The 19270-nt window shown below is 42.5% G+C and overlaps 1 protein-coding gene across 19 annotated transcripts in view; it reads left to right on the forward strand.

Moving 5' to 3' along the window:
- ADGRL3 (adhesion G protein-coupled receptor L3) overlaps window positions 1-19270 on the forward strand; it is a 489413-nt gene that overhangs the window by 336493 nt on the left and 133650 nt on the right. For all 19 annotated transcript variants that reach the window (XM_033059584.1, XM_033059589.1, XM_033059570.1 and 16 more), the window contains one exon: window positions 10952-11032. In XM_033059584.1, the coding sequence (XP_032915475.1) occupies window positions 10952-11032 (81 nt within the window). The remainder of the gene's footprint in view (window positions 1-10951; window positions 11033-19270) is intronic.

The following is a 19270-nucleotide window of genomic DNA, read 5'->3' on the forward strand; positions in this document are numbered from 1 at the left end:
ATATGTAAATCTGCACATTCATTAAAGCAACTAAAGGGTTGTAGTCTAAAGGGAAGAAAATATTTCTCTTGCATTGAGATACTGGGTGATTGTGTTTCAGAGGTGATGGAATGCATGACTAAAGACAATTTGAATGTTGTCTGTTGTAAAGGAAAATACTCTGAACTAAATTTGTCTGTTAAGTTTATAGCAGCATATTTTACTGCAAAGAATAGGAGCCTGAAGCAGAACAAGCTGAAACAGTTTTCAGCTGGGCTGAAACACACAACCTCTTGGGTGTACTTTTCAGACTATGTGGTCTCATTTTCAGTCTGTATGCTTCCTGTAGTCTTTTGGGGGGTCTGACAGGCACATCAGAAGCGATGTAGTGTAACAGCCTCTTCCTCTGCATATATGCAGCTAGATCCTTGGGATCAGGAAATTTGGCAGTGCCTTGGGACCCTTGCCCCAGTGCTGGCAGACAGAGCAGTGCCCCAGCAGACCTGTCTGCTGCCCTTGCAGAGGGCAGACATCCAGCATGATTCATACAGGGTGAAGGAGGCTCAGGCAAGAATTAATTTGTATTATGCAAGGAGTACCAATCAGGATCGTATTGTTCTAGGCAGTGTGCAAACTTATAATCAAAACTGTCATCCAAAGGCCTACAGTAACATCATGGGAACTAAGATAAGAATAATCCTGAGATATGCTTGAAGGGCCTTAAGGAATGTAGGTCCCAAATACAGAATATCTGATGGTAAAAAATTATATTTGACCTTGTAGGAAACATCTGGTCTATAGATGTTTGCTGTGTGAACCTATGTTCTGTGCACAGTTATTCAGAAGTCTGTGAGCTGGTGCAGTTTCTCACCCATTGCAAACTTCTCATTCCCTGGCCATGAGGAAATAAGTAAGGGAAAGATGACAGCGTGAAGGGAACAGACAGTAAAATCTTCTATGTCATTCCTGACATTGTGAAACAATGAAAAGGGACACAAATGAAGCTTACAAAGTCCATAGTTGACTTCATCAGAAGTAAAATTCGTAGGCTACAGACTTCGAATCTCTTTGAATCTATTCTGCTTTACAGGTCTTAAAAAAAAAAAAAAAAAATTGGCCACATTGAGCATGGGTTTCCTCAAGTGGGTAAAGAAGAAAAATAAACATCACTTAATTCAAAAAACTGGCTATAGATCCCATAAGCTCAACAGCAGTCACCCAGTTATAAAATTGCGTTATATGCAAAGGTGAAAAGAGTGCAAAGACAACAAGCACCAAATTGTCTTTGCAAAGCACTTTTGGGCTGCTTGGCGTTGCTTCACTTTTGAGGACTGGAGATTTCTGGAGTTCCCAACCGAGGTGGTAGAAAAAGATGCTCTTTTACTGACTGTGACAGGAGCATGCTTAATCTTTGCTATAAAGTGGTAAGAGTGCTCCCAGGATTTGGCCATCAAAAATTGTATTCAGAATTGTCACTGATGCAGAAAGGTTACAGATATATTCACAGCTAGGGACAAGATTTAAAAACACTTTGATTTTATTTTCTTTGGGCTGAGGAAGGGGAAGATTATTCCTAATGATTATTAAAAAAAAAAAAAAACAAAAACAGTAAGGCTTTCTTCAGATGGCTGATCCAGCAGTTTGCCTGTTATTGGCATTGGAGATAAACTCAGGGCTATAAGCTCAGCTTGCTGTGCTGTTCATGCACCCAAACTGTATTGACTCTGTCCTCAGTGGCAGTCAGAAAGTCCATATGCAGTTACTCTATGTGAATTAGGCAAACTGTTGTGTTCAGATCCTGTATCTGTGTGCAATGGGGAGATGCAAGAGACTTCTGAGTCTTCCTCTTCCTGTCGGAGTTTTCTCCATCTTCTTCATCCAGCTGGGTTAATGATGAACAGTGCAGCAAAAGTAGACAATCTCCCCTCTTCTCCCCCCATTGAACTGAAAACATGGATTCTTTAGGAGGCTTTTGATTGAGAGAGAAAACATGAAAACAGAGAGGAAGTCTGTCAGAGTTGGATCAATTTGCCCAAACAGCTCAGTTTTTCAGCTGACAGCATTTTAGCACTCAGAGGGGAGTTGTCAAAATCTCTCTACAGGCAGTCATGTCCTTCATGCTGAGAAATACCTTATATTATCTTGAAAGATAAGAAAGAAGAAAAGAAAAAAGAAAATACAAGATGGCTTAGATTCCTGTTCTTTTAGGTCACAGAGAAAATACCCACTCTTGTTCCATTTCTTCATCAAATCATGTTGTGTTAATCTCATTTGCTGCTTGATCACTCTCTTTGAGATGGAATCTGTCCCCTCTTGCAGTGTCCTGCTGCACCACTGCTGAGGCTTGGCAGCAGGCAGGAATGCAGAGCCAGGCAGGCAGCACTGCCTGTCTCAGGGCTCCTGATGCAGATCAAAAGAAGTGATTAAATGCAGTTAGGGTGCGCTGACCCACTCGGAAAACAGATTACTCATCTCTTTGCACTTCCTTAATGAGAGCAGTTGATTAAAAATACCTGTAATGAAGGAGATGCTTTAATGCTTCACTGTCTGACAGCCCTTTCTGGGCTGCAGTCACAGCCAGGAATAGTCACAGAAACCCAGGGGAGAAAAGATTTAAGGTTTGCATGGTGTACTGGCCACATAGCAATGGAAGATGTAGCTGATTAAGCTGGATAGGAGGATGCAGGTTGAGAGGCAGGGAATCAGGCCTGTGATGGAATGGGGGCTCACAGCAGAAGCACAGGTAGTACCAGAGAGGTACAATGTGGGAATGGAGATCGTGCTACACATGCAGAGATATAAAGGTTGGAAAATAAAGACAAAATTGGAGAGGACATCTGCTATAGGCTATCACAAATGGAGGCAGGTGAGAGTGACAAATTCTTGGACCACATCACACAGTATCTGAAACCACGAGACACTTCAATTACTGTCTCCAGGCTGGTGACTCACAGATCTACCTGTCTGCTCTGGACGTGTCTCCTACCTCGTAATCCAGCATCTCAGCTGATTCCTCTGACAACTGCCCTGCATGCTTTGCCACTGAAATTTAAGCTCAGCATGGCAACAGCTACTGCCTGATTTCTTCTTCTCCCCCACTGCTCCCCTTTCTGCATGAACAAGAATGGCATAAGCAAGAGAATGGCAGGGCTGTGTCCCAAGCTCTGCCTGGGAGGAGTTGTGTGCTGTAACGCATTTGGCTTTCATTATACCCCCTGACCTGGAGTTGCTCTCTAAATTATGCTGGCAGGTGAATTTAAAGCTGTCTGAAAGGCAGTGGAGGAAGGTTGCAATTGGTGGGAGTCTCCCTGGGGCAAGGAGAGAGTCTGATGTGGGGGTGGAGGGGTCGTCCAGATACAATGCCACTACTGTTCCCAGGTGTGGCTGTATGTTACCTTAAACTGATAGCTGTCCCCATCCCACCCTGGCTCTTTTATTTTTGCCCTTTCCTATGCTTCAGATCTGGCGCTGCTGCCACAGCAGCCTGAATTGGTTCTGCCAGTGGAAAACCAGTAATTATTGTTTTCACTGGGGCATTTTCCATCAGACCAGCTCTATCTCGCTCTGTGCTTGCATTAATTCCCAGATCTGCTCCAAGAGAGGGGATGGAAATGCCTGGCCATGATGCAGGGGAGAGGACACTGCTCTGAAATGGCTCAGCTAGCATGAGGCTGCAATCTTTGTGAAGAGCTGCACCCAGCTCAAAGATATGGGGGAGAAAAGAAATAGTCAGCAATATTCCTTCCCCCACAAAGAAAGGGAAACTAAATCAAAATCTTTCAAGTTAATGAAATTTGTGACCAATATTTGTCATCTACTCCACGGCTCTGAGGACTGGATTGCTCCAAATCCCTCTGCCTCCTCTGCACCAAAATCCTTCTCTCCTCTCCCATGTTTTTCAGTACAGGTGACTGATAAATCATATTTCATAGCACAGCGAGCACATCTGGGAGGAGAGGAAAAATTCAACGTGTCGTGTTTCTTTAGCCTGCTGGCCAAGCCTTTGGGGAGACAAGCTCAAAAAATGTGCAGCCGTGGAGGTCAGGTTCCTGCTTTGGGCACTTGGGAAAGCCAGGCCTGGATGCAGCCTTCCTACATGTGCTGCCATATGGCAGGAGGGGAAGGCAGGGAAGACAGGAGATCTTTAACACAGTTTAATTATCATGGCACGTGTGAAACATTTCCCAGGTTTTTCAGTTGTTCTTTCTTCCCAGCCTGTATACCAGGCTCTTGTACCACTGTGTAGATTTTGGGATGTGCACTGCAGGATGCAGAGCATCACTGGAGCCAAGGTGCTGCTAAATCAAATGTTTTGAGTCCTTAGCAGAAGGATGAGGTTCATCTAAAAATACAAATTACAATGATCACACATCAAAATGAGGAGTCTTGATGTGACTTGAAGAAGCTCATTCACCTCTAACATCAGCTGGAACATGAGTTTCTGAGTCCTGAATAGTCCTTGGAAAATACACATCTGCCACTAGTGAAAAGTTTCCAGTTGTTTTGCCTGCTATAATACTCAATTTTTAACCCATTCCTTTGGCGTGATTTTCATCCTTATTTTCTCCTGCAGCTCATACCTAATCTTGGTCCTCTCAGGTAATGGCTGTCACATGAGGGACAGCTTGGCCATCAAAAGGGGTCATTTTGATTTCCTTCTTCTCATGGCTAGGGCTGTTGTGACAAATTAAAAGCAGGAATAGTACTACCTCAAAAAAGTCCAGGCCAAGCTCTGCTGACTCAGGTGCGCTGCCAGATGCTGCTTTTGGATTTGCATTTACTCTAAAACATGAAATGCATGTGTGACAGGGACTTAGCCAAACATATCCCAGTTTACCCCTTTCCTCACATTCCTCACTGAACTTCCTTCCTCGCATCCAAGGTCTCCTTTGCATTTGGCAGCTGCCTTGACCGAGCCTGAAGTTTGCTTTGGGAAATTCAGCTGTATCCCACTGAGGCTGCTGGTGTTGGTACCCTCTGTTTTCAGCAGGAAGACCTGACCAGGAGCCAGCTGTCCCTTCTGGAAGCCACACTGCAGGTACCCCACTTTTCCCCTGCTGCAGTGGCTTTGAGCTGGCAATAGTTCCCAGTATGAAATACAAGAGGCAAAATGGCAAGAGAGCAGAGATAATGTAGTCAGAGAGTTCCTCTTGGAAAAGAGGGTTTTCTTGCATTCAGAATCATCCACAGCTTCAAGGGAAGGACAGGGAAATGACCGTGGGAGCGAGGGAAGAAGAGGGAGCGTGTGAGTTGCTGCTACCCTAAGGAGTTAAAAGGGCACTGGGAGATGAAAGAGAGATGTACAGATGAAAGAGAGAGACTCCATAAAAGGCCATGAATAAATGAAGCAGTGGACAGAATCTGTGCTAACTCTGACATGTCTGAGGAAGAGAATGGCTTTATAAAAGCTTTATTTAAAAAGAAAGCTTTTAATGCAAAATGGGAAAGGGTGGGCAGTGAGGGAATGGTGTTTTGTAAATGAAAGGCAGAAAAGAAGGCTGCCGGGAGAAGTCTGAATATATGCAGAGTAATAGGTCTGAATTAAATTTGTTTAATGGCATGTCAAAAAAGTTTGTTAACAAGCCCACCAGCTTTTTAATTTCTTTTTTCATACGTTTTTTATATGTGCCTACATATTATGGGATTCAGAAAGACTCATAAGGGGAGCAAAAAGGACAAGAAAAAAATTAACTTGTTTTGAATATTAAAGAGGATGAGAGTGATGATCCTAGAAGCTGCACTCCAACAAAGTGAATGTAGTCTTTTGCTAGATAATAAATTGGATCTTTAAAAAAATCCTGTTAACATTTACAGAATTACATAAATGTGCCCAAAAAGTAATGTTATATTTTATAGATCAGATAATCACAGACAAACTGGACTGCTTTTATTTCTTTTTCCAGTTACATGGGAAAAAAAAAGGCACAGCATGTAAAGAATATTTTATCTGTAGAGATAGTAGTAAAATGGTCATTATGTTTTCCAAGACTTTTCCTCAGAATATTTTTTTTACATACCTAGTATATGTCCATCCTATTGTTATTAGGGAAAAAAAAAAAGTAAAAATATGTGAAGAACTGAAATCAAAGGCTCAGGAATGGATGTGTATTTCATGGGTATTAACAAATTGATGATCCAAGCAAATGGACTAACAGGTGAGGGATTAAATCCATGGAGGTGCCTGCATTCAGAACTGCAGACAAGAAAGGGTGTAGGAGAGGCACTACCTGGGAACACGGGTCATCAGAGATACCAGCACGAAATTAAATTAAATCCTCTGCGTGAAGTGCTGACTAGGTTGTCTAAAAAGGATCTTGGGAACTGGTGAACCTGTGGAAGACAAAAGAATGCTAAAAGAGGCTGGAAAATGGGTGGAAATCTGAGTAATCTGACATGACAGCAAAAAAATGTGTTGCAGTGATCGCCTCTGGATAAGACACCAAAGAAAGGGGACTCTCATCCCTTGAGAACAAAGAGTCTGAAGCATGTTTGTTTAAAAAAGTGTATCTCCTGGTGACTTCTCACTGCTGCTGCTGCTGGATCTGAGTCAGGCGCGGGGCAGAGCTGTAATTCAGGTGCATGGTTGTCATACCCACCTGGGCACTGAGCAAAGGAGCAGCAGGGAAAGGGAGAGCCATCCAGTCAGGTGGCTGTGGTTATCTTCATGGCATCATCAGGGCATTAGGAGACAAGTTTTTAAAAGCCTTATATTTAGCCTGGTAAAGGTTGGTAGTTTTTTTGTTTTGTTTTGTTTTTAGGGGTTTGAATCTTTTGGTCTTATGTTTTCTATTCAGGTTTTCTCTTTGGTAGTGCACTGGAACATCTCAGGTAGAACAGGAGCAGGGGCCAGGCAGAAAAGTTTCCCATGTGCACACATCATAATAGGCACTGTACTCTAGAAAAATCTAATGTCACCAGCACTGGAAATTTGGTCCAGGATCAGGAGGAAGGCCTGTCCTCTCAGGTGCTACAAACAGTGGGTATGCTTCCAAAAAGGATCAGGAGGAAGTGATTTGAATGGATACACAGATAAGAATTCTTTGTTGCTACTTTTCTTGGTTAGTCCGTTCATTTGCAGATTTTTTCTGTAATTTTATATCATTGCATCCATAGATGACTAAATCACTTAGGGGCAGATGTGGATGTTTATTTTCTGTCTATGAGCATCCAGATCCCTTTAAAAAAAAAAAAAAAAAAAACCAGTTAAAAATCCCTTAGGCCAAGCTATTGTGTTTCCTTCATTCTTCATAAAACATTATCTTTGTTTTTCTAAGTTATTGGCTTTTTAAAATGTGTCATGTCTTTCATGGGTCAGACCTGAAAATAATGCCAGTCAAGCACTTTTTCTAATTACCAAACATCTTTCTCATTTCCTCTACCTGAGGAAGGCATGTCACCAGATAGACTTCCAAGGTCATATTCATATTTTTCTCCCAAAATTGTTTCTACCAAACATGGAGGGGTTTTTTTCCACATTTTCACAGCACATGCAGGTGGCCTGGCTGCTATGAAAACTGCTGGTTTGTGGCTACCTGTGCCACACCTGCTGTTTGCCCTGTCTCACCTGAGATGGTGTTGACATTTAGGCAGTGTTGGCCAGACCTGCATCCCTGTGTTGTGATGCCAGAAAAGCAGTCAGGGATGTTCCACAGCTGTCTTCCAGCATTAGCCCTCACAGGGAGCCATGGGTGCAGGCATCTCCAGGCAAGAGGGATAAAGGAAATGGAACACAGCCTTAGCTGGTAGGTACAAAATTGGCAACTTCATCAAACATTACTTTGATGATTACACTTGATTGCTGTTTACTTTTTTACCTGGGAGCTGGCTGCAGAAAGAGCAGATGGTTATAGGCAGGGTGGGATTGGGAGAAGGCCATGCAAGCTGTTCTGATACGAGGAATGCTCAACTTCCCATCAGCAACAGAGACATCTTGACCTTTGGTATTTTGTCAGAAGTCTTTCTTTTTCCTGCGCTGTTGTCAGCTTAGACTTCATGTGCAGAGAAAATAGCTGAAGTATTTGAGAGAAAGGTGTGGAGTGTTTCTGCCTTTTATTTTTTTTTTTTTTTAAGGCTCTCACATCCATCTTTTAAAGTGCTTTTCTACAGTGGCTGGAACTGAAGAGAGGGAGATAGGAGTCTCTCATTCCTAGGGCTGGGGCTTGCAGTAAGCATCTGAAACTGCAAAACTCACCCCACAGGGACTGGGAATCTGCCTCGCTTGGAAAAGCTAATTCTCTCAGTCTTTGGGATCAACTTTAGCTGTACCAGTGATATCAGTCTCAAAATCTTTCATAGGTCCATTGGGTAAAATTTGTTTTTTAATTGAGTGAGTAGCAGCACTTTTAATGCCATTATAGCCAAGAAGACCATGTGCTTGTGTACCAGTCCCATTGCCAGGCCTTGCTTCGGACACCTCCCATTGCCTCCCCTCCCTCAATTTGTCTCAAAGGTCAGCAGTAGTAAAACCAAAGCAAAAATGTATAGGCAATAATAGTAGAACCAAAGCAAAAATGTGATTCTATTGATTAAAGAGATTTATAAGGAAACAGTAGAGATGCTTTGTTTCTCCAGTGTGAGCACTGATGAATCTGAAGAACAAGTGAGCTGGCATTCATGCCCAGAAAATGAATCACAACAATTGTTTGCATTGCTTTTTTTTTTTTTTTTTGGAGAAGGAATGTTAAAACCCAAAGTTTGATTTATTAGCATTGGAAGAAGTGTGCAGTCTAACAGAAGTATTTTTTTAGTAGTAGTAGTAGCAGTAGTAACAGAAGTTTGATTTTTTTTTTTGAAGTGCTGTGTTTAAAAGCTTTCTGCAACATGTTTCATTTATCACTAGAGCTTAATGCTATTGCTTCTTCAGTATAAAGCAAAAGCCTTAATAAAGCAATAACAAGCTTCCATAGTTATTACTGAATTGTAATGAATGTCTAAACAAACAGATGTTTTTTAGTCTTTCATATAATATGGATGTAACTTCTTTACTCCAGCCTAGCCCTTTAAGCTTTCAGAATCATTCTTTTTTTGGTTTGCTCCCAGGAAGACCAGGTGATTAAAACAAACCAACCAACCAAAAAAACAAAACAAAAAAAACAAAAAAAAAAACAAACAACAAAAAAAACCCACCCCTAAAAACAACAACAAAAGCTGTGTGTCAGCAGTGTGCCCAGAGCAAGTCCAGCAAAGGACCATAATGATGATAAAGGGATTGCAGCATCTCTTTGTGGGGATGGGCTGAAAAGCTGTGAGTATCCAGCCTGGACCAGATCATCCAAGGGATCTTACTGATGTGTATATGTATATGATGACAGGGAATAAAAAAGATGGAACCAGGCTGTTCTTACAGGCAGATAGTGGAAAAGCTTTTATATTTTTTTTTTCCTATGAGGGTGGCAAAGCACTGGTACAGATTGCCGAAAGAGATTGTGGAGTCTCCATCCTTAAAGATATTGCAAATCGGATTGGACACTTGCTATGGGCTCTGCTGCCCTTGAGCTGGGCTAGGTGATTTCCAGAGTTTCCTGCCAAGCTCAGCTATTTTACATTTCAGTCGTATCTTTGATGCAGCAAATGGGGAGACTGTTCTGTGGTTATAAGGGCACTGATCATCCTGCACATTGAGCAGCTTGGAGTGAGAGAAGACTGCCTGTTTCTGCTGCAGAACTGAGCAGCTATTAAATGATGACTTTTGCTCACTAATGACATCAAATGGGTTTTTAACATGTAAACGAGAAAAGGAAAGCAGAGTAACTTGTTATTTGCTATGGGTTTGCCTGGAGCAGATTTCCCATGTTAAAGCACTTAAAAGCAAATACAGAATTTATGATGTGTCAGTAGATTTTAAACCTGAATTACGTCCAGTTGTTGTAATGGCTAATAATGCAAATTATCTGAGTCATCCTCAGTGTAAAGCAGTAAATATAACCTGCACATTCAGACACACTTCTTTTTTTTTTTTTTTCTTTCTCCTCTCCCCTTTCTCATTAATATTTTATCTCTCTGAAGAGATGTTTTCAAGATATTATGTGCACCAGCATACTGTGCTTGTGGTATTCCTGGATGTCATTACAAAGAAGCCTGAAGAGTGTACTGCTGCTCCTCTGCCTGTGACGCTAGCTTGGAAATTGCTTGGAGCAACAACAGCAAGTGTCAACAGGGAGCTGTATTAATTATTTGGAATGTGTCTCTTAAGAGGAATCAACTGCTTTTATTGCAGAACGAATATTACTTGAAATGGGAAGGTTACTCTAACTGTTATCATAATCTATGTGTCATTAACTTTCCATGTTTAGAAGAAGAGATTAACAACCCTGTAAATTGGTACAGTAAATAGATGAATGATAAAAAACTGTTTTTATTATAAATAGAACTTTCTCAATATAGTTATCTCCAAATTGCTGGAGAAGGATTGCATCTTTAGCAACTGAGAAACTGCATGATGGTGTTGGGAGCCAAAAAATCTTTCACTCATGTGAAAGCAGTGCTGAGCTCTGAAAAATTATATGTGTGTCTCTTGCAGGTGGGACAAACAGGTGGGATTGTGCTTCATACTATGCTTCCTTCAAAAATGGCTGTGGCATAGAAATGCTTGTTTCCCTCTTCAAGTGAGGTTAACAGATTGGATGGGATTGTGTGAAATTGGGTTCTCTTCCATAGCATATATGTATTTATGCAGAGAGAGAGAGAGAGAACAGGTTTCAAGAGAATATGGTGTAAAGTAAATGCAGTAGTGGTAAAGCAGGTATAACTAAAGTTCACCAAAGTACCCGTGAAGTGAGAGAAGGAAAAAGTGAGAGATGGAAGTGGTTTCAGCTTGTCACCAGGTACCTCCACAAAATAGAAGTTCACTGTGAAAAACACGCAGAACAAAATACATGCAAACCTTTTTTTGATCCAAATGCTGTGTATTTGATTATAGTCCTGATAGATCTCTGTAGGAAACAACAGAACTAAACCACTTATTTGTCCACAGGGCAGGCTCACCATGGGCAGGTTTCCTACATTGCCCCACCGATCCACCTGGATTCGGATCTGGAGAGACCGCCAGCCAAGGGTGAGTCAGTGGGACAGTCTCCATTCACCTGCATTCCAAACCAGCCACAGGCCTGGGTGGATATCACTCACTTGATCACCGAGCCTCTGTGGCCAAGCTGTCACCTTCCATCTGGGGACACTCTGGGGAGAAAATTAATTCCTGCAGGAGAGACATACTTGAGATGACCGTGTCCCATGTGTCCCATTACATAGCTTTGAACATCCCATCACTTCACAGGGTGGTTTGCTCTCCCCACTAGTTTACTCCTGCAGGGACAGGTACACCTTAGCTCCTGCTCCTGCTCTTGCACCTTTCCTTCCTAATGGCAGTGCAAAGGGACAGGGAGCTGATGGCAGAATGCAAAAGGGCAGATTTCAGCTGCCCCTCAGGTGAGTAAAGGATACAGAACATAGAGCAGTTCAAGCCTGGATTCAGTCCACATTGCTGTTGCTTGAGTGGTTTTTTTCTAGATTTGGTGAGGAGATGTTCATTAGAGAAGATGACTCACATTCTAGGTGGGCTAATTGTCCTTGGGAGTGATGTTAGTAGCCAATTTATACAGAGTAAGTCCAGAATAGCCCTGCTAAGACAGGGCTTGCCTGTCTTGAATGGTGCAAATAAGGCAATATGAATGCAAGCCCTTGATTTCTCTGCCCCATAAGAAGGATCATTCCCTAGTGCTGAGCCCCCAGTGTTTGTCCCTGAGGCCTGGGGAAATAAGATTGCCCCCAAAGCAAGCATATGTGGTGGTGCAGACTTCCTACACCTCCCTTTGCTCCTTTTGGTTAGACTGGTCAATATTCAATATTGAGGTAAATATGTATTCTTCTTGGAATAGATAATAGCAGAGGAAAAGCATGCAAGAATGTGAAGGGATTTCTTGGTCAACTCTGCAAGTGTATATGAACATCAAACCCAGGGAATATTGTGGAAGAAGAGAAGGGGAGGAAGAGGACCGCCAAAGTGTAATAGCATGGAGATATTCTATACTTTAGGTTTGTAGTTTTTCACTCTTCAAAGGGTGCTACAGTGGCAGAAAGAGTACCAAATTGACCTATGTGGTGATTGTCACCATTCTGCCACAACCCTGTAAGGCTGTTGGTGTGTGTTTGTGCCTGCCCATGTTTCTCTAGCTGCTTTTAATTGAAAAATGTGAGGTGGAGCCATGTGCTGGGTGGTGTGAGGATGCGAGATTGACAGTCCTCTCTCCAAATCTGATCTTGCCATGAGTCAGGCTGGTTGTGTGCAATCTCCTGGCAGTCCACAACCTCCATTCAGCTTTAAGTGAACTACCCTGGGATTTGACATGTGCATTTGAGATCATCAGATTCTTCTAAGTCATTTGAAAACCTCCAGTTCTGTGGTAAAATTTACTACCTTGCTTTTATAGCAGAGCACTCTAGTGAGGCAGAGACAGTTATGACTTGCAGGACCTTCTTGCTCTAGTCTGTCATTGAGGTGATGAATCAGAGCTTACTTAGAATAGGTCAATGTAAATCCTTGCTTTGGCATCTAAACAGACTATGGAAGACTGAAGGATGCCAGAACAGCAGCAGGCAGAGAACCTGTGTCCTGCTTTCTCCAATCTGAAAGAGCTAAAGACTAACAAAACTTGAGTGATCTGCCCTTCATGAGGGCAGAGCTACCTCGGCAAGATAAATGGCAGTGCCACCAGGAGCAGGGCAAAGTGGGTCAGGCAGAACAGCTGCAGTGCTTGCAGAGAGGGTAAAATAGAGTTTATCCAACATGAACTGCTGCAGTGACAGCTTTCACCAGGGCCTCCACCCCCCTAGTTGAGAAATCTTAAAGAAGAAGCAGCTCATGGTGGAAGGACTGATATTACTGCTGCTGTGTGCTGGTAAAAGGACTTGAATGCTCTTGTGTAACTTAATAGGAGAGGGCCAGAGAGAAAGCCAGCTCTGGAGGCATCAATCTATTAGCTGGTGAGTAGGGTCTGTTAAAAACACAGTAATTGGTGCTGGCTCCTGGGGGAAGAGCAAGGCTTTCCTCTGGCCCTGGGATGTAGGACGTGTAGCTCTGCTGCCTCATTTCCAGCCGCAGCAACCAAAATCCATGAGAGTATTGTAATATTTTTCCCCCTAAGTGTATTAGGCTTATGATTCCATTTTGTTTGTCTACTTTTTCTCACACCTTAGAACATGCTTGGGTCATGTAGCAAGCTTCATCCCCTAACCATAAGAGCTGTTTTAAACAAAGGAGTCAAAACCACCTGTCCTTAAGCTTGTGTTCCTCCACATTTCCTGTAGCTGGATCTCTAAAACTAGAGCAGCATTATGACAGTCAGCATGAACCACTAATGCTTCTGGCTACTCCTTCGATGCTCTTCATTTCCCCTCCATGCTTCCCCTTGCACTAAGCTGAATACCAGATGCAGGCCAGTCTTGCACTTAGAATGGCAAAAAGAAGCAGCCACCATGCACTTTTAATTGTAATAAATGGAAATGGAACCTGGATGGTATGCTTTAAGGGAAGCATCTTTCCTTCCTGTATTATCAAAAAAAGATACAGCTTTAGTGCTCCTGTGGGTCTATGCAGTTGCAATTCTCAGCTGACAGATTTATTTGTAACTGCCTCTTCCTTCTCCTTTCTAAAAATTTTATCACTGGTGACATTTACACACATTGTTTATGCATGCAGGGGGTTTTTACCTGCCTTTCAGAGTCCTGACGCTGGTGGTGAATAGAGTATAAACTGCAGTAGTTTACTAGTACATTAGTGTCACTGTGCATTACAGGGTAATTACTCTGAGCCACTGCTCTGTGCAGCCACCCAGTAATGACACTGTACATCACTGAATAGAAATGAAGCCTTGAATCAGCATTTTTCATCAAGACACTCCTTAGTCCCCACCCGCTTTTTAATTTGAGGCTGTTGTAAAATTAGTTCCATGTATGCAGCGCTGTTAACTGCTGTTTTTACACCTCCTTTCAATCCAACAATTTGGATGTGACTACATGATTTTTATGCAAGTATTTACACCTTCTTTGTACAGAATAATTCGGGGCATAGCTCAGACCTTAGCTTGTGATATCATAGACTGGAGATTAAACCTGTGTTTAAAAATGGTTACTAACAATAGCAAGGAGTTTCATAGATGAGAGTGACACTGATACTCTGGCTTAGAAAGGGATTTTATATAGCTATCATATATAGCAATGAATTAAATTAAACATTTATACTCAAATTCTACCAGGTACTAAAACACAATCGAGAAGTAAATTAAGCACCCCAAATATGTGCACTAAAACTATTTATAAAGCTGTGTAGAAGCAGATTTTAACATATATGTGGAATCATATTAAACTTGAAATGTATGCCTAGCATTTAAAGCTAGGCAGCCTGAGAAACTCTCCTGCCCTGTTGAGCTGATGTTTTGCAAAGGTTTCCTTCTAAGCTGAAGTCCAGAGAGTAGTTATCTTGGAGATTGATATACTTAAGTCAGTACATTTCCTAAACATGAACTGATAAGCATAAGTATGTACTGGTCCCCAATTCTAGAAATAAATAGCAAATAAGGGAGGCACAGGAAATTCTTGCCCTTTTGTGCAGATTTCCCCAGCCAGGGAGGTTGTTATGGCACCATCTTAAGGCACTGTGGGAGGTTTTCCTGTAAACCTCATTTATCAGGTTCATATTCCATAAACACAGAATCTGGCCCTAGTCCTTAAACAGCATGTCAGGGAGCCAGAGGCTTTAATGGGTTTGCCCCTTTTCCATCTTAGTGGAAGATGTCCCTTTGTGCTTTCCTTCTCCAAAACCTGGATCCATTCTGCCATTTTTCCCCCCTTTGCATTTTCAGTCTCTGAGGAAGACCCTTTCCTGAGCAGCAGAAGCACAGTGAAATCTTACTACCAAAAATAGAGTAGGCTTTTTGTAAGTATGCATTCTGGGTCTTATTTATTTTTTTCCCTCCCAAAGGTCCCAAGAGGGTCGATGGCTTTGCAGATGATGTAGGAGGATCTGACAGCTGGGCTTACTGCACAGCCCCAGTCCTCCTTCCCAGGTCCAGAGCAAGGGGAGCGCAGGGCAGCAAGGCCCAGTGGCACTCCTTGCCTTGATTCAAGCTGACACATGGGGTCACATATCCCATGCTCACCAGGCCCTGAGACACCAGCTTGCCTGCCTTTCCCTCCCCAGGTCCAGCACTATGAGAGATGTGCTGTTCAGGACTCTGCTGTGAGCCAGCAGTGGCCAGGCACCTTCTGTTTCCAGGCTTTTTCATTTTCTGCTGGAGCTCCCTGGGGAAGGCATTCTCTCTGCTCAGGAGTCCTTTACAATGTCCCTCTGCTACTCTCAGCTTTTACTCATCCTGCTCCTCCTGAGTTAGCTGTATGTTTCCAGCTTCTTAAGGCAATATTATTTTCCTCACATCATTCAGATGGAAGAGTCTAGGGGAGAAACTAATTTGATGCCTTCAAGCCAAGAAAGGATGCTATCTGTGAATAGCTAATACGAATGCTATTTGGGGTCTGCTATACTCAGGACCCTCATTCCCTTCTCACTATGCAGTTCTGGGATGCAGTAGGGTGTCCTGCTCTTTCCTGGTCATGTACTTTGGTTTTGTTCAGCCTTTTTTCCAAGGATGACATCCCTCAGGGCTTCCCCTGAGCCCACTAGAGCATCCCCCTCACTCCAGCATGGAGTGTGAGTGCTCATTGCAGCAAGCCAGCACCATTCTGTTATCCCATGTGGATTTTAGGAAAGCAGTGTGTATGAGGCACGCAGGTAACTGGCATTGCACCAGATGGGTGGAGGGGAGGTGACTGTCACCACACCTGCACCATCAGTGGAAAGGTTTTGCAATGACTACAAGCCTCATGTGTACTGTGAATTTGCAGCTGCCTTGGTTCAAAGTCTGTTCTTGAATCTGTCTACAGAGGTTTGTTTGTTGTGTTCCTTTGCTGTTTGCTTTTCATTTGAGCTCTGTTTTTGGGGTTTTTTCCCTTGTGATAGGCAGCCTCATTTGAGGCTGGATATCCACCTTCAAACAGGTTGGCATTGCAATGGGATGGATTTTGGGCAGGCTGTAGGTGTGGATGCAGGAATCTATTGCCAGATATGGAGCTTGTTTGGGTCCTGAAAATAGTGGAGGGATGGATGAACTCTGATACAATGCTTTTCTCAGTTTTATGCAGAGCTCTCAGAAAATCTCCCATTATGGCTCAGGTCTGTACTGAAATGTCCACCTTTCTGGACTACACTGACATTCCTGGGGCAGGCAGCTGTTTTGAACGTGGGCTGTGCTCCATATTTATTCATTCCTCATTAGGTATCATGGGTGGGGCTAACAAGCATCACAACCAGAGCAGCCAGAGCTCCTGGAAATCTTGCAGCTAGCCTGTAGTCCTCCTGTTAGCCATCACTGAGGTCCTGCCTTGCATCCTGTAGCTCTCCACAGTCAGAAGGAGTTAATTGCATGCCGCTCACCATTCTGATTTTTACTGTGGTGCTGAACTGTTGCTCTGATTTCTCTGGAATGTGTGTTTTCACTGCAGAGGAGCACCTTGGGGCATTGCTGTTTATTTATAAGATAACAGCATTTGCTCTAGCTGAAAGCTGGAGCTAACAAAGTCTCTCAAGGAGGAGTGCTAACTCCTGTGTGCTGGTGGAAACTGTTCAAAGTATTTACACTTGGAAATATTTAAAGATTTTGGGGAAGGGGGGAAGAACAGTCTCAGTGATATTTAACACCTTTTCCATTATTTTTAGTTATCTGAAAAAAAAAAAATTAAAAGGACACTTTTTAAGAAGCTTTTTTTACCAGCTAACTTCTGCCTTGTAAAGGAGATTTGCTATGGAGATCAGCCTGAACTGTGATTTAAAGATGCCTTGAAATGTTACTCTTTGTAGGCCATTTGAAGCCACTGTATGACCTGATAAGCTCAGAATGGACATGGACATGCACCCAAGAGATTCTTTTGACAGTGGCTTTCATTTTCCGCTGCACTGAGTTTTGCCACTCGCCATCAGTGGTAGAAGTTTTCACCCACCTGACAGTGGCAACAGCTGGAAAGTAGAGTCAGCTGTGGTGGTGCACCCTCAAGCATCACTAATCTAAAGTGAATGTCCTATTACCAGCTTGAAAAAAAGCTGTTGAACCAGTTCAATGTGAAAAAAAGTGTAGTGCTGCATACAGCATCAGACCCTTCTCAAACTTTTTTTTTCCTTTTCTGCCAGACTAATTTTTGGCTACACTTCTCTTCCTGAAATATTTATAGGGCAAATAACTGCTTTAAATGAGCAGATGGGGGAGACATAAGACAAGCTGTTAAATTAATAAACATGTGTGGTGCTTTATCAGTAAGGGAGCCCATTTTGGCATTTCTTCTGGATGATTTGTATGGCCTATCACCATTGCACCTGGTGCAGGGACAAGAAATGGGCACTTAATAACCAAACAATGTGCAAACTCCTTCCATTATAACTTCATTATGTCAGATATAATCGTCTATAACTAGATGTCAAATACATAATTTATGTCCAGCTCCCCTGTGGAATAGTGGGCATATGAATGAATGGCCCCATTAATGGGAAGGAGCTTTTACTGTAACTTTTCCCCTCCTGGTACATGGTCCGTTTTGTCATCTGGTATTAATTCTGAATCATTTCAGGGCTGCAGAAAAATGCCTGGTATATTTATATTTGTGTAATGGGAGAAGATGCCAAATAAATCATATGAGAGATCAAATTTCAGGTTCACTGATTTCTTAAACCATATGCCTGTGTGACAGAGACTAGGATTGGCTGCAGTGCTTTGATTGAGAGGCATAACTAGCCTTTGTTTTACACACCCAGAGATGTTAAAAAGCTGCATAATGTGAGGTAGCACTTCCTGTGGGAGCCCTCTGCCACAAGGAGCTTAGCCCCTGGAAAGCCAGGATTTGCTGCTGGTATTCTTGGGTGTGTACTGTGTCATGTGGAGCATATCTAGAGAAAGGCTCCATGACACAACTGAAGTGTGTCATCATCACCTGGAAGGATGGAAGATATGAAAACCCTGTTTTTCTAGAGGATTCCTCTGGAAGCATGTGGCTGTGTTGGAGGTGGGACATAGGATCCCAAAAAATTCGAATTCAAAGGATCAGGTTGGCAAAATTGCCTTTCATACTTTTTTTTTTTGGTTAATGTTACAATATGTAACACTGTTATAATGTGTTGTAGTGTGGAATGATCAGGAGTCTGAAGCACCTCTCCTATGAAAGCAGGCTGGGAGTTGACATTGCTCAGCATGGAGAAGGGCTCCTGGAGCCTTCCAGCACCCTCAAGGGGCCTACAAGAAAGATGGGGGCAAACATTTTAGCAGGTCTTGTTGTAATAGGGTTAGGGTTAATGGCTTTAAACTGAAAGAGATACTAGAAACAAATTCTTAACTTGTGAGTGAAGCACTGGCACAGGTTGCCTAGAGAAGCTGTGAAGGTTCCATCCTTGGAAGAGTTCAAAGCCAATTTGGATGGAGCTCTGAGCAGCCTGGGATAGTGGAAGATATTCCTGCCCCTGCCAGCAGGGTTGGGACCAGATGGTCCTTAAGGTCCCTCCCAACCCAAACTATTCTATCTGCCTGTGATTTTCTTTTGCTGATATTTTTCACTATGTGTATGATGTATTCACAGAAAGCAAATCACCCTTACAAAAGAAATGTTAAAAATCTAAGAAATGTTCTAGTTAATGATAAATTAGGAACAGCAACTTCCTAAGACCTGGGCTATCCAGTAGTGTAGTCTGTAAAATGTAGAAATATAGTTTACTTCTACTTCTTGTAGAAGTTTATCAGCAGTACTGTAGAAAGGCAGGCAGACGATTTCCCATACAAGCAAATCATGTTAGGCTCAGATATACTATTCTTGACAGCACTGAGTGAAAGAGTTTTGTGTTTATTTGATGGCTCTTCAGCTGTGCAGTGGGATTTTCTGTAGGTAAGCAGGATTTTTGAAGCACTTGGCTCTTGGAATCTTCTTTGGCTGAATCAGATATTGTTGGAAATGAGAGATTTCCACCAGAGACAGCGATTTGATGCTTTATAAAATGTCTGGATTTTGAGCTTGTTTTGGCCCCTGAATTTCCTCAAAGTGGATTGTTGAATTTTGATTCTTTTCTTTGTGTCTTGTTTGTTGCAGGGAATCCTAGTGGTGTGATATAATCTGTTCAGGGGGAAAGTTATGCCTGTGAATTGTGTATCTCACTCTTAAAAACTGCTTTTGGAAATCCCAGCCTTAATAAATGCATACTAAATAGTGA

Source organism: Catharus ustulatus, chromosome 5 (genome assembly GCF_009819885.2).
Source record: "Catharus ustulatus isolate bCatUst1 chromosome 5, bCatUst1.pri.v2, whole genome shotgun sequence".
NCBI lineage: Eukaryota > Metazoa > Chordata > Aves > Passeriformes > Turdidae > Catharus > Catharus ustulatus.